General features: G+C 40.1%; 2 protein-coding genes across 6 annotated transcripts in view; one reads left to right on the top strand and one right to left on the bottom strand.

The window, feature by feature from the left end:
* Positions 1-12,904, bottom strand: part of SOX5 (SRY-box transcription factor 5) — a 1,022,042-nt gene that overhangs the window by 623,727 nt on the left and 385,411 nt on the right. The window lies entirely within an intron of this gene.
* LOC105720529 (mitochondrial import inner membrane translocase subunit Tim17-B-like) overlaps positions 5,925-12,904 on the top strand; it is a 118,948-nt gene continuing 111,968 nt past the window's right edge. The window contains 1 exon segment of the mRNA XM_064376797.1: positions 5,925-6,053. Coding sequence (XP_064232867.1) covers positions 5,925-6,053 — 129 coding nt within the window.

The following is a 12,904-nucleotide window of genomic DNA, read 5'->3' on the forward strand; positions in this document are numbered from 1 at the left end:
TCCCAAGTAGGCAAATCAACTGCTTTCAAAAATGAAACTACATTAAAAAAAAAAAAGTGAAGTGATTCTTACAGTGAATAGCGACAACCACATAAAAATTAAGGATCTCTTAGGATTAAAAGGTCCTTCTCAAGTAAATAAAAGTCATTTTTATTATGACAGACATAAAGGTCACCAACTTTTGCTATATTCTCACTGGAAGAAAATAAGGTACTGATTTCTAAATGTATTATCTAAAATTTCACATGCCTAACAGAGACATCTTATAGAAAACTTCATGAGACATTTTTAAAGTCTTCGGGAAAAGAAATTCACTTCAAATCATTATTGTCAGAATCCATCATCAACTCTCAAGCAGGTCATAAAAACTCTGAGCTCTATCTTTAAAAACTCAAGCTGTTATATAGTAAATTCTCACTCCAAATCACTTCCTCAGTTTTTTAAATAGGTGATACTTTAAAAGAAACCACTATATACAACTATTTTACTTGGTAGCATTTCCAGGGCATTAGCATCTTCCCACACAATGTGTTCCTGTCCTCATTCATTCATCCAACATGTAGTTTACAGAAAATTAGACAAGAAATGAGAAGTATTAAAAGCAGAGTGGCTCTAGAATTAGAAGGACCTAGATTAGGATGCCATGTGTGATGTTGCGTGATGGTAGCCTTGAGCAAATTATTCCCCTCAAAGACGTCAGGGGTCTTCTAGCCCTTTGTTTATAAACTTTGTTTCACTATAGATGCATAGTAAGCAATGGATCTGACTGATCTAAGCTACGTGATGCCATCCTCGTCACCCCAATCTCAAGGCTGTCTAGCCTTATGCCTGTCCAGTTCTTTGGAGGGCTGGTAGAATGAGTTCATTAGGTATATATTATGCCTGAACCACAAAGGGCTTCCTGGGAGAAAGCAATAACAGAGGCTAATCAACTAAGTGTAAGGACAATGAATTTTTTTCAGAGGAGAGCGGCACCTTTAAGTACAGCAGGTTTTATGGCTTAAGATTGTTTTCTGACCCCCGTAGTTTTCTCAGTGGCTTGTGTCAGAGTCCGGGGAAAGAGAAAGACAAAAATGAAATAAAAGAGTGGTTTCACAGCGTTCAGGAGGAACACTGGAAACACCAGCAGCTCTCCTCTGCAGTCCACGAAACAGCAGGCAGCACTAGTGCCAGGACGGGGAACTTGCGCCACATCTGCAAGGTGACCGCAGGGTGGCTGGTGACATTTCTGCATTAGTCAGGGCAAAGGAGGAGAATGGAACAGACACCACAGAATCAGCCAGGCACCGAGTTGTGAGTTCACTCAGAAGACCCAGTGTCAGGTGGGAAGAAGCCAGGAGTAAGGGCAGGAGTCGCTGTTCTTCCAGATAAGGAAAACCTGATTTACCCCAGACGTACATAGCATCAGGAGAAGCAGACTTAAAATGTGCCCTCAGGACCTCTGTCACTTACGTTCCATGTGTTTCTGATGTCATCTGCAGGCCACTGCACACCCTGTCTGCACACACCTGTCCATATTTGATTTTGAATCACAAAACTTGAACACCAATGAGATTTATAGTGCTTGGTTTGCATTTAAACAAAAGGTCTCCATGATTTTTATAGGCAAATTATCAAGTGCATTATGAATACATATGGTGGAAAATTATCTCCCCAGGCATCAAAAACAATGGAATTTGGCTTTCAATAGTGCAGTCAAAGTGAAGCACTGGATTCAGGGGACACAGCATATTGCCATGTCACTAATGAGATGCCTCGGCCGAGCCACTGCACCTACACTACTTCATCTACAACATCATTATAAATTCATGTGGAAATAGGAGATAACTGACCCTTCCCCAAAACACCATAACCTAGAAATGTGGCTTAGCAAACAGCTATCCCACTTAAGCACCATTTCCAGCTCCTCTCGCTCTGGTGGGCTTCCAGAGTGCACAGGTCCTAGGGAGGCTTGGCTGTTACACTAGGCGCTGTAGCAATGGGGAAAACGGAAACCTTGATAGTTTATTCCCGACATTTTACTCTAAGCCTTTCCCTCTGCTCCCAAGACATATTTTTTTGGCAAACTTCTAATAGTGATTTTTGTTTTTTCTTTTATTTCATTGGCCAACAGACAGTTTTTAAAGTGTTGACTATGATTTGCTCAGTATTTTATGAGGCAATGGAGAAAAACAAGACAGAGAAACGGCTTTCATTTGCGGTTTCTGAAGGAAGCAATCCTAATGCAATGATAACATTGAGTGTTTAGCATGGGAGTGTGAATAGGGGGCTAGAGAGCATATAAAGAAGGGACCCTTTGGCTAGGCGTGGTGGCTCACGCCTATAATCCCAGCACTTTGGGAGGCTGAGGCAGGAGGATCGCTTGAGCCCAGGAGTTCGAGAGCAGTCTGGGCAACACAGCAAGACTCTGTCTCTTTTAAAAAAAGAAGAAGGGAATTTGACACACTCTGATTGAGGGGGAAAGTTTCCATTTTCACAGAGAAAGTGGCATTTAAGTCTTGAAGTTAGAGTTTATGAGGACTTCTACAGAGAAAGACAAAAACAAGCAAAAGGCAGAAAATGTGCGTAGATGCTAGAGAATATGAGAACATGCCACTTTGAGGAATGAGGGATAGTGTAGTATGGTTGGAGAAGTGTGTGTGTGTGTGTGTGTGTGTGTGTGTGTGTGTGTGTACTGTGGCATAAGCAGGCTTGGAGATTGGAAGTAGAAACAAATTCCAGGCTGTAAACTAAATCTGCATTTGATAAACCCTGCAGAGTCCCTGGACTTTAAGCAGAGGAGTGATAGGGTAGCATTTGCTTTTAGGTTTCAGTTTGGGCTGGGTGCTCTAAGTCATGCCTGTAATACCAGCACTCTGGGAGGATGAAGCAGGAGGATCTCTTGAGCCCAGTAGTTTGAGACTAGCCTGAGTAACATGGTGAAGCCCTGTCTCTTCAAAAAAATACAAAAATTAGCCGGACATAGTGGTGCATGCCTGTGGTCCCAGCTACTCAGAAGGCTGAGGTGGGAGAATCACCTGAGCCCAGGGAGGTCGAAGCTGCAGTGAGCTGTGTTTGCATCATTGTACTCCAGCCTGGGTGACAGAGGGAGACCCTGTCTTAAGGAAAAAAAAAGAAAGATAAGAGAAAGAAAAAGTTTCAGTTTAGATTGCAGGAACTGAAAGAGGGAAATCAGTGAGAAGTGTCGTTGACAGCAACAGGCAAGGGGTTCCCTCCTGGCAGGAAAGAGAAAAATCTCTGAGGGAAAAGCAGAAAGATGCAGCAAGTTACTGTCCCCACTGTGAAGAGGACGTGAGACTTTAAACGAAAGTCTCAGAAATTTCAATTCAAATAAGTTTAAAAGAAGCAAACAGGTCCAATAAAAGAGAGTCAATTATGCCATGAAAGCAGAGTTTTCTCAAGGGAATGGGAAAGGTCATCAATTTCCAGGGACAGGGATGCTAAATCTTTATTATTATCCCTTCAATGAAACTTTATTATTAAACGCACCCTAGGAATCTTTTCATAAATTAGGTGCTTCTGGTTGAAGCCTCACTTTTTATTTTAATTTCCTACAGCAGGAATTCCAGAAATTAAAAATCATGTTTACTAGGAGAATGGGGGAAAATCCAGAGAGAGAGACTGGGAAGTTGAATCCCAAAAGCATGGTCCACAGTAGCAAACAGTCATGCTCCCGTCCCGTCTTCCTCTCCTTTCGCCTCCTCTAACCCATCACATTGTCCCACCCTCTTGCACATGTGTACACTTGAGTTTTGAGCCATAAATCTTGCAAAATCTGTCAACTGACAGCCTAATAGCACGAAAGAAGTATCTGCAAACAAGATGGTTTTGAGCCATTGCTCATGACCCTGAACAAATCAGGGCTTGCTTCCCATTGCAGTTTGGAGTCTCCCCTTTAATCACTTCACTGGGCAGATTGATGTGACACTTAAGAAATAAACTAAGAGGTCTGTTTTCCAGCTATCTACTGGTCTCACTGACTCTTTCCCTAACAGTTAAGTTGAGCTTGTCATATTTTGAGACCTAATCAATGTATAAATGAGGGGCAGCTGATAGGCTGGCTTTTTCTGCTCATATTAGTTATTCACAAGGAATGCAGCCTTTTCCAGCTTTCTACCTGGTAATCACTGAGGAGTATACATATAACAACGTGGTGAGGTTAGGAGCTAAGGCCGTGGTTATCAATCTTGGCTGTACAGAAAAAATAGCCTGAGGAGTTCAGCGGTCGTTGGGGTCAGGGTCGGGGAGGTGATATTTTAATATTTTAATACAGATGCTTGGGCCTTAAACCAAACCTAATAAATTAGAATTTCTGGGTGTGAGGCTTAGGCATTTTTATGAACATCCACTGTAAATTCTGATATTCAGTCACAGTTAGAAATAAGAAGTTATTCCGGATATTCATCCAGTTATTACCAGCTGTGGAAACCATTCATCCACAAAGCAATGTTTCCCTGGAAGCAGCATGCAAAAATGCAGATTCCTGGGAATCATCGAACCCTACTGAATCAGAATCTTGGGAAATGTGACCCAGAAATCTATGGGTATGTTGTTGTTGTTATTGCTGTTGTTTTGAGACAAAGTCTCACTCTGTCGCCCAGGCTGGAGCGCAGTGACATAATCCTGGCTCACTGCAACCTTTGCCTCCTGGGTTCAAGCGATCCTCCAGCCTCAGCCTCCCAAGCAACTGGGATTACAAGTGTGCCACACCACACCTGGCTAATTTTTATATTTTTAGTAGAGATGGGGTTTTGCCATGTTGCGCATGCTGGTCTCGAACTCCTGAGCTCAAGCAATCTGCCAACCTTGGCTTCCCAAAGTGCTGGGATTACAGGCATGAGACACTACGTCCAGCAGAAATCTGAGATTTGACAAACTTCTTAGATTCACCATCTTTTGAGAAACACTCTAAAGGACTTACAAATAGTTGCTTTGTTTTGTTACTATGCCATTTCTAGCAGATGTTATCATTACCTGGGGAGATAGGAGTCTGGAAGATCTTAGTAAGACCAAACCAATTTCTGTTCCAGATATCAGTATAGAAAGAGAATGGAAAACACACACACACACACACACACACACACACACACACACACACACAAGAAAAACAAGGAGGAAATAACTTTTCTGCCTTAAGAAAACAGAACTTTGGGAGGTTGAGGTGGGCAGATTGCCTGAGGACAGGAGTTGGAGATCAGCCTGACCAACATGGTGAAACTCCATCTGTACTAAAAACACAAAATTAGCCAGGCATACTGGTGGGCACCTGTAATTTCAGCTACTCAGGAGGCTGAGGCAGGAGAATCACCTGAACCCAGGAGGTGGAGGTTGCAGTGAGCCAAGATCACACCATTGCACTCCAGTCTGGACAACAAGAGCAAAACTCCATCTCAAAGAAAAGAGGGGAGGGGAGGAAAGAGACACTAATCAGTGGAGAAAATCATCACCAAGCACCTGATGAACAAGGTTACAGAGCCACAAAAAGAAAAGCACAGAAACAGGAAGGGGGTACAGTGCAGCCAGTCTTCTTGACAGGAAGTTCACATGCAGAGAATTTTTTGATTATGAAGTATCCCTTCACAGGGCCCTACCTCAAAGCTCAAAAGTGTATTCCACAGTTGTACAAAAAACTACATGAAGCATGCAAACTATCTTCAACATTTGTTAGTTATATTTCGAGTCATATTTTACATGCTTTACATGGCAATTAAATATTCCTTTGCTTCACCTCATATTTAGTCTTTTCAGTGTCCATTTTGTTCAGTTCTCTAACATCTTTCAAGTAATGGAAACACTTTTCCAGCATTTTTGCACATAGTATTTTCAGTTCAACTACAAGGATTGTGTAACATCTAAATGGGGAACCCCATAAAAGAGAAAAGCAACCCAAAACACAAATAAAACTGGGACATACCAAGAGTACGATGGAGATTTGGGGTGACAGTGTTTCTCTGGAAGCAGTACTCTACTCTCAGAAGCTCTGTTTCCACAAGGGTGCAGAAACCGTCAGCTTCCTGCACAGTAAGGACAGTGCATGCACGCTGGAAGCAAAGGTCTGTAGTCTTACACAAATATACACAGACACACCCTCATTTCTTGTATCCATGCACTATAAAATGCCATCTATAATCTCTAAAATAGACTACATATATGTCATCTATGTCATATATATTTCATATGTATGTTTGTGTTTATCTGTAGATCTATTTCTATCTACATTCCTCACATTTACTCCCTGTCCATCCCTAGTCGGCACTACACAAAGGCACAAGATTTGTGGAGCAAACATGACAGGGGCCGACTGCCTTAGAGCCAGAGTAGGGATTGTAAGATATATCAAGAAAGTAAGGAATGCGTATTATCATTATCTGCTGACTATACTGAAAAAAAAATGGTTTTCACTACAAAGGGCTTCCCTAATGCCACAGATTTTGTATCTAGGGGCTTGTGTTACAAAAGTGAGCCAAACAGCTTGACATGGGCTGTAACGCCTCTATCATGAAGTTAGCTAGTTTCTCTTATAAAGGTAAGGCTCACCAAGATCCATTAAAAAAAATCCCAGTGAAACTTGAGACAATCAAAAATTGAGAATAAAAACTAAAAAAGGCTGGGTACAGTGGCTCACACCTGTAATCCCAACACTTTGGGAGGATGAGGCGGGCAGATTACTTGAGTTCAGGAGTTCAAGACTAGCCTGGGCAACATGACGAAACCCCATCTCTACAAAAAATATAAAAATTAGCTGGGTGTGGTGGCGCATGCCTGTAGTCCCAGCTACTGGGGAGGCTGAGGTGAAGGAATCACCTGAGCCCAAGAAGTTCAGACTGCAGTGAGCCATGATCATGCCACTGCACTCCAGCCTGGGTGACAGAGTGAGGCCTTGTTTTGAAAATTACAAAAAAAAAAAAAAAAAAAAAAACCCAAAGATAAAAAAGTCAGGGTGGGGGAGTACATTTACAGTGGAAAGCACACACATTAAGATCTTCAAAGATGAGTAGAGAGAAACGGTGTATGTTAAATATTATTTAAGGGCCCGGTGCGGTGGCTCACGCCTGTAATCCCAGCACTTTGGGAGGCCAAGGCGGGTGGATCACGAGGTCAAGAGATCGAGCCTATCCTGGTCAACATAGTGAAACCCCGTCTCTACTAAAAATACAAAAAATTAGCTGGGCATGGTGGCATGTGCCTGTAATCCCAGCTACTCAGGAGGCTGAAGCAGGAGAATTGCCTGAACCCAGGAGGCGAAGGTTGCGGTGAGCCAAAATCGCGCCATTGCACTCCAGCCTGGGTAACAAGAGTGAAACCCCGTCTCAAAAAAAAAAAAAAAAAAAAAAAAAAAGAAATATTATTTAAATACATAGTGCTTTGTCTTAAACTAAATCATTGGCCACATGTGAATGTCATTACAGCCTGCTGTGGTTTAAGAAGCCCGCTACAATGAGCAAGTTGCCTACAATGTGATTATATGGCTGGTGCAAATAATTGCGTGATCTATGACCCATGGACTAAAGAGGGTTTGAGTTTAAATGAAGATGGTCCGCTGCTACATCCAAGCTCCTCACTGCAGTGGGAGTCTGCTCCTGTCCCTGGCATTTTCTTCTATAAATTTGCAAAGATGTGGTGGAGAAGAGCAAGTTCAAGAGAATCTTGAACTTAGATGTCCTGGGTTTCCCATATGTTTAATTCCCCATCCCTACTAACACTGTAGTCTCTGGATCTACAGCTTCAAATTATAGGCAAACAGCTTATTTCTGATGATTACTTGTCAACCAATAGACCAAAATATTGTTTTAGGATGCAGTAATTTGTAGTACTTCACACTATGTTCAGAAAAGTCATTTTTTTTTTTTTTGGTCATCTATTTAGGTTAGATTTGGTAACTGAATAGAATAATCACAGATAACTTCTTTATTCAAATCCAGGTTGTGTTTGAAGTACATCTTAAACCAAGGTAAGAACAAAGCAGGAGCACTGATTGGGCCTTTTTTTGTGAGCTAAGGGATTATTAACATTATCGCATTCATTCTTCTCACTAACATAATTAGGGAGGTGCCATTATTACCTGCATTTTTTAGCTGAAGAAACTGAGGAAAAGTAGAGGGTAGGAGACTTGCTTAAGATTCCATAGCTGGCTTACACATGTCAGAGCCCAACTCCAGATACAGGCAATCTAATTCCAAAGACCCATTTTAGCCACCATATTTGTATGTCTCATCTAGAGAGTACACTCAGAAAACTCATCAATACCCTAGAAAATACAAATGTGATGTTTAAGTTCACTGTGATTCCTTATAGTTATTGTTTAAATAAAATGTCATAGGAGCATGAGTGCCAGGATAATCTAGAAATAGACCTCAAAGCTTTCCATCTCCAGAATTTTCTCTCTACATTTTGGACTTAGAGCCATGCTGCTATTTTCATATTTAAAGGGTTGTTTTTATATTAATGTTATGATTGTACTCAACTTTTTCTCCCATAAGTATATTCTGTGGGGGACTCTTCAGATATTGTTCATATAGATATAATTGTGTAAAATTGTAGCCTGAGGTCTAAACAATAGGTCCTGTTTTCTGCATTCTCTTGGGACAATAAAATTAGTAACACTCACAGGGTCACTAGGCTCTTGTCAAACCAGTCAATGAGTCTTTCTCATTCAAAAGATACACTGTGATAATTGACCAAGGACTATGTTTTAATTTGTGTGTTCCAATAGGATCCTTGCCGGAACATCAGATTAACATCAATCCCGAATAGCTTTGCTATTTGTTTCAAGGATGAATACTGCACTTGAATTTTACAGACAGTGTGTCATTGCTACCACACTCCAGGGCAGTCCAGGACAGAGGCAGTAAAACTGAAAACACTTGAAAATTCATGGTCATCAGTCAACAGCATTAATTGAGTGTCCATGTGGTTTGGAACCACAGTTACAAAGTTTCCTTATGGAAGTCTCAGTTCCAAATATTCAGTGCCGTCTTGAGATCCCGTCGCCCAACTTTCAGTCTGGAAAGTACAATCACCTTAGAGTAACAAAACAAGAGCTTGACTTTTTTCCCCCCCCCATTTAAGCACTGGAAGTGTTCATTTTTACAGACTCTATTGTTCTTTGGTGAAAATATCATGAAATAAAAATTCATTAGGAAAAGGATGATATAGTAAAGAAGTTCCAGGTGCAGAGGCCTACAGAAGTTATTCAAAGGACTGCAGTGAGCTGTTTAGCAAATGCTCTGTCCAAAGCAGCAGCCAATACTCAGTTTCTGCCTGGAGTTCCAGGCAGAACTGGGGAGGCTCTGTGCCAGAAAATACATTTTTTCAAGATAAGTGAGAAATACAGATTTTTATGTGACAGTTACTGATGTTTAAAGTTGGCAATTACTTCAAAGATGATTTTTACAAACATTGTGTAGGCCAGATTTGGCCCTTTGGTTAAAAACCCTCGTGAAAAGTATTTCGGATTAAAAAAAAATTGTTTTTCTCCTAAAAACCTTTTATAGAAAAGAAAGCTAAGTTACGTGGCAAGTGCTAGGCATTGTTTTATATGCTACTGTATAAAGTAGAATGAATTATTTCTGTTTCACGGATGGAGAAAGTAAGACAGATCAAGAAATAGTCCTATGATCACTCAGCTAGTGTACTCATCTAAGTCTGCCTATCTGCAAAGCCTATGTTTTCCCCACAACACCCATCTTTGACAAGTTCCAGATAGATAGAAACAGAATTGGAGAACAATTTTAGAATATATAACCGCCTGAAATAGAATCTGATACAAAATCAATGTAAAATATATGAGACTTACCATCTGCAGAAAAAATGAGAGAAATGGTTGGTCAAAATAAAAATGCTATCAGGGTGCTTATTACCTCTAATTAGATATCTCAAATGTTATCAAGAAATCGAAAATGTAACTAACTCAAGTTCTTTAAATTGTGAGCTAAATAAATATTTAACATTGTAAACCACTCTTTACATAATTGAATAGTACTTAGAAAACCAAAACGCAAAAGAACCAAAGGAGAACCAATTTTTGTAATGCTTTTCGTGGAAAAGGTGCCCTGGTGTGTTACCTTGACATTTAACTGCGCACAGATGGTCCTGACTTACAGTAGTTCGACTTACAATTTTTTGGCTTTACCATGGTGCAAAGTGATATGCATTCAACAGAAACCATACTTTGAATTCTGATCTTTTCCCAGGCTATCGATATGCAGTACGATACTCCCTCGAGATGCGGGGCAGTGGCAGTGAGCTGCAGCTCCTACTCAGCCACAAAACCATGAGTCGGCCACACAAGCAGCTGAGACTCTGCAGTGCACTGTGTTGCCAGAGCATTCTGGATATTGTGTTTTGTGTTTTTGCATCCCATCATGTATACAAAATGCCCATCTGTGTCTCCTGATTCTAGTACAGTATTTAGTAAATTATGTAAGATATTCAACACTTTATTATAGAAAAAGCTTTGTGTTAAGTAATTTTGCCCAGCTGTAGGCTAATGTAAGTGTTTTGAGTACATTTAACGTAGGTGAGACCAAACTATGGTGTTCAGTAGGTTAGATGTATTACATGCATTTTCAGTTTATGACATTTTCCACCTAAGAGGATGGGTTTATCAAAAGGTCACCCACCCATTGTAAGATGAGGAGCATCTGAATTCTGGTCTATTGTGAGTTAATGAATTAACTCTTCCAGGGGAGAAAAGGGCATATTAGGCCTTATAATCTGCTTTGTTTAAAACAAGATACGGGGCCTCATTCTGTTGCCCAGGCTGTGCAGTGGTAGTATCATAGCTCACTGCATCCTCGACCTCCCAGGCTCAAGAGATTCTTCCACCTCAGTCTCCCAAGTAGCTAGGATTATAGGAATACACCATCACACTCAGGTGACTTTTAACGTTTTGCACAAATGGGGTCTCACTATTTGCCCAGGCTAGTTTCAAACTCCTTACCTCAAGGGATCCTCTCACCTTGGCTTCCCAAAGGAATGAGCTATTGTGCCTGGTCATTAGTTAAAACCATTTTACAGCTGCTTCTCTCTCTCCATGTTCATGAAACAATCTTCAGAAATGTAGCAACAAGCAGCCCAAGGAGACTGCCCTAATGAGGAGACTTCTAGTTATCTTGATAATTAAATGTCTCAACTCTCTCTCTCTCACTCTCTCTCTCTCTACACACACACACACACACACACACACACACACACACAATCTTGTAAATTCAATTAACACGAATTAGTCCCCAGAATCCTAGAACTCCTAAAAGAACTACTGCAAATAAGCTTCTAAGTCTTAAGTCTAAGGACTTGTCGTGGCTGTACAGACCTTTCCCAGCATTCCGTTTAGCACAGTCTGGAAGTTTACAATCCCTTGACAGCAATGGGGTGTGCACTGGCCCTTTTAAACTGTCATCACTATGCCACTTTACTTTATTCTCTCAGTCAATTTATCATTGGGTTTCTTCTTCATCCTTTTCCTCTCCAAAATATTAGGAAGCATCACTTTAAGCTGCATGGAAATTAAAATACTGCTTATGTTACAAATCATAAACATTTCATAAAATATATATATTTAAAATTATCTGCACATTATACTTCAGTGTCACATCATACATGAATTTTTTTATGAGAATTTCAACTACTTTCATATAGGAAAAATAGGACAAAGTTTAAGTGGTTAATGTAACTCACATAATTCTACCACCGTTCTACTCAGCTCACCCTGGGCTCACACAGGAGATGTGAATTTGTTGTTTCTTTTTCAGATCTTCTGTGCATCTCATGGTGTAAGTATCTCACCATTAGAATAATTCTGTTGTTTAAAAAGAAGTATTTTTCATGTTGCTTCTTATTGCATGATTCTCAACACTACCTGTCCACGTCCCCTGCTTCTCATCTAGAAAGCAACTATTCCACTGCTGGAGGAAAAACTAGCTCTATTGCATCTTACTGAGGAATGGTATCCTGGTCTCAATTATAAGAGCTACTGGGGGTTTTCAGGAATTCACCATTTCTGATATTCACCTTAAACACTGACCTTTTGACCTGACTCCCCGATTTGGGTCTGACTCCACTGAAATGCAAATTAGATAGTGCCCACTTAATTTTAGTTGGATTCTCTTCTCTACTCCCATAGGTTTGATCATCTTGCCCTGTTGCTCAATATTCTGTCAACCAATCCTGTCTCGATTCACATTCACTAAGGATGACCAGGGTAAAATAAATACATCTAAGTTAATGACTGAATAGTAAAACTACAGTTTACTAATAACATACAGAAATAGCCATAGATTCTTTTCTTTTTGCTTGTTTATATTGTTTCAACGTATCTATCTCCACTTACCATCTGAATCTGAGCAAGTTATTTGAACTCCTTGTATCTCAATTTCCTCCTATGTACATGAGGATCATAATATGCTCTTCTTTCTTGTGACAACAGAAAAATTTAATACACAGGAAAAACCCAGAAGCATACCTGGCATATAGTAAGCAATTTTTAAAAATTACATAGGATTATTGTTGTTTTTTATTTTAAAAATATACTGAATGCTGTGTTAGGTTTTAGGAAGCAAGGATGCCTGTAAGACTATTATCTGTGGATAGCTGAAAGTTCAGTGGGAAAGAAAAGCAAAATCAGTAACTGTGACTCAAAATGGCCCTTTATATATGCCTTCTTAGAATATGACCTAGATTTTTCAAATAGGTATGCTTCCAACCCATTTTTCAGCTCCATGTGTATACAGGGTGAAACAAATTCAACTTCTCTTTCATTTCTTTCATGCTACTGTATTTGTTTTCCATGAAGCACTTCTATATAGGTTGAAGGTTACTTGAAAAACACAATAGGTTTTTCAAGTAACCTTCTTTGAATATTGTCCCCCAAATTTTTAGAGATAATAGTTATAAATCAAGGAAA

Source organism: Aotus nancymaae, unplaced genomic scaffold (genome assembly GCF_030222135.1).
Source record: "Aotus nancymaae isolate 86718 unplaced genomic scaffold, 86718_ANA_hifiasm-v0.15.2.pri h1tg000016l, whole genome shotgun sequence".
NCBI lineage: Eukaryota > Metazoa > Chordata > Mammalia > Primates > Aotidae > Aotus > Aotus nancymaae.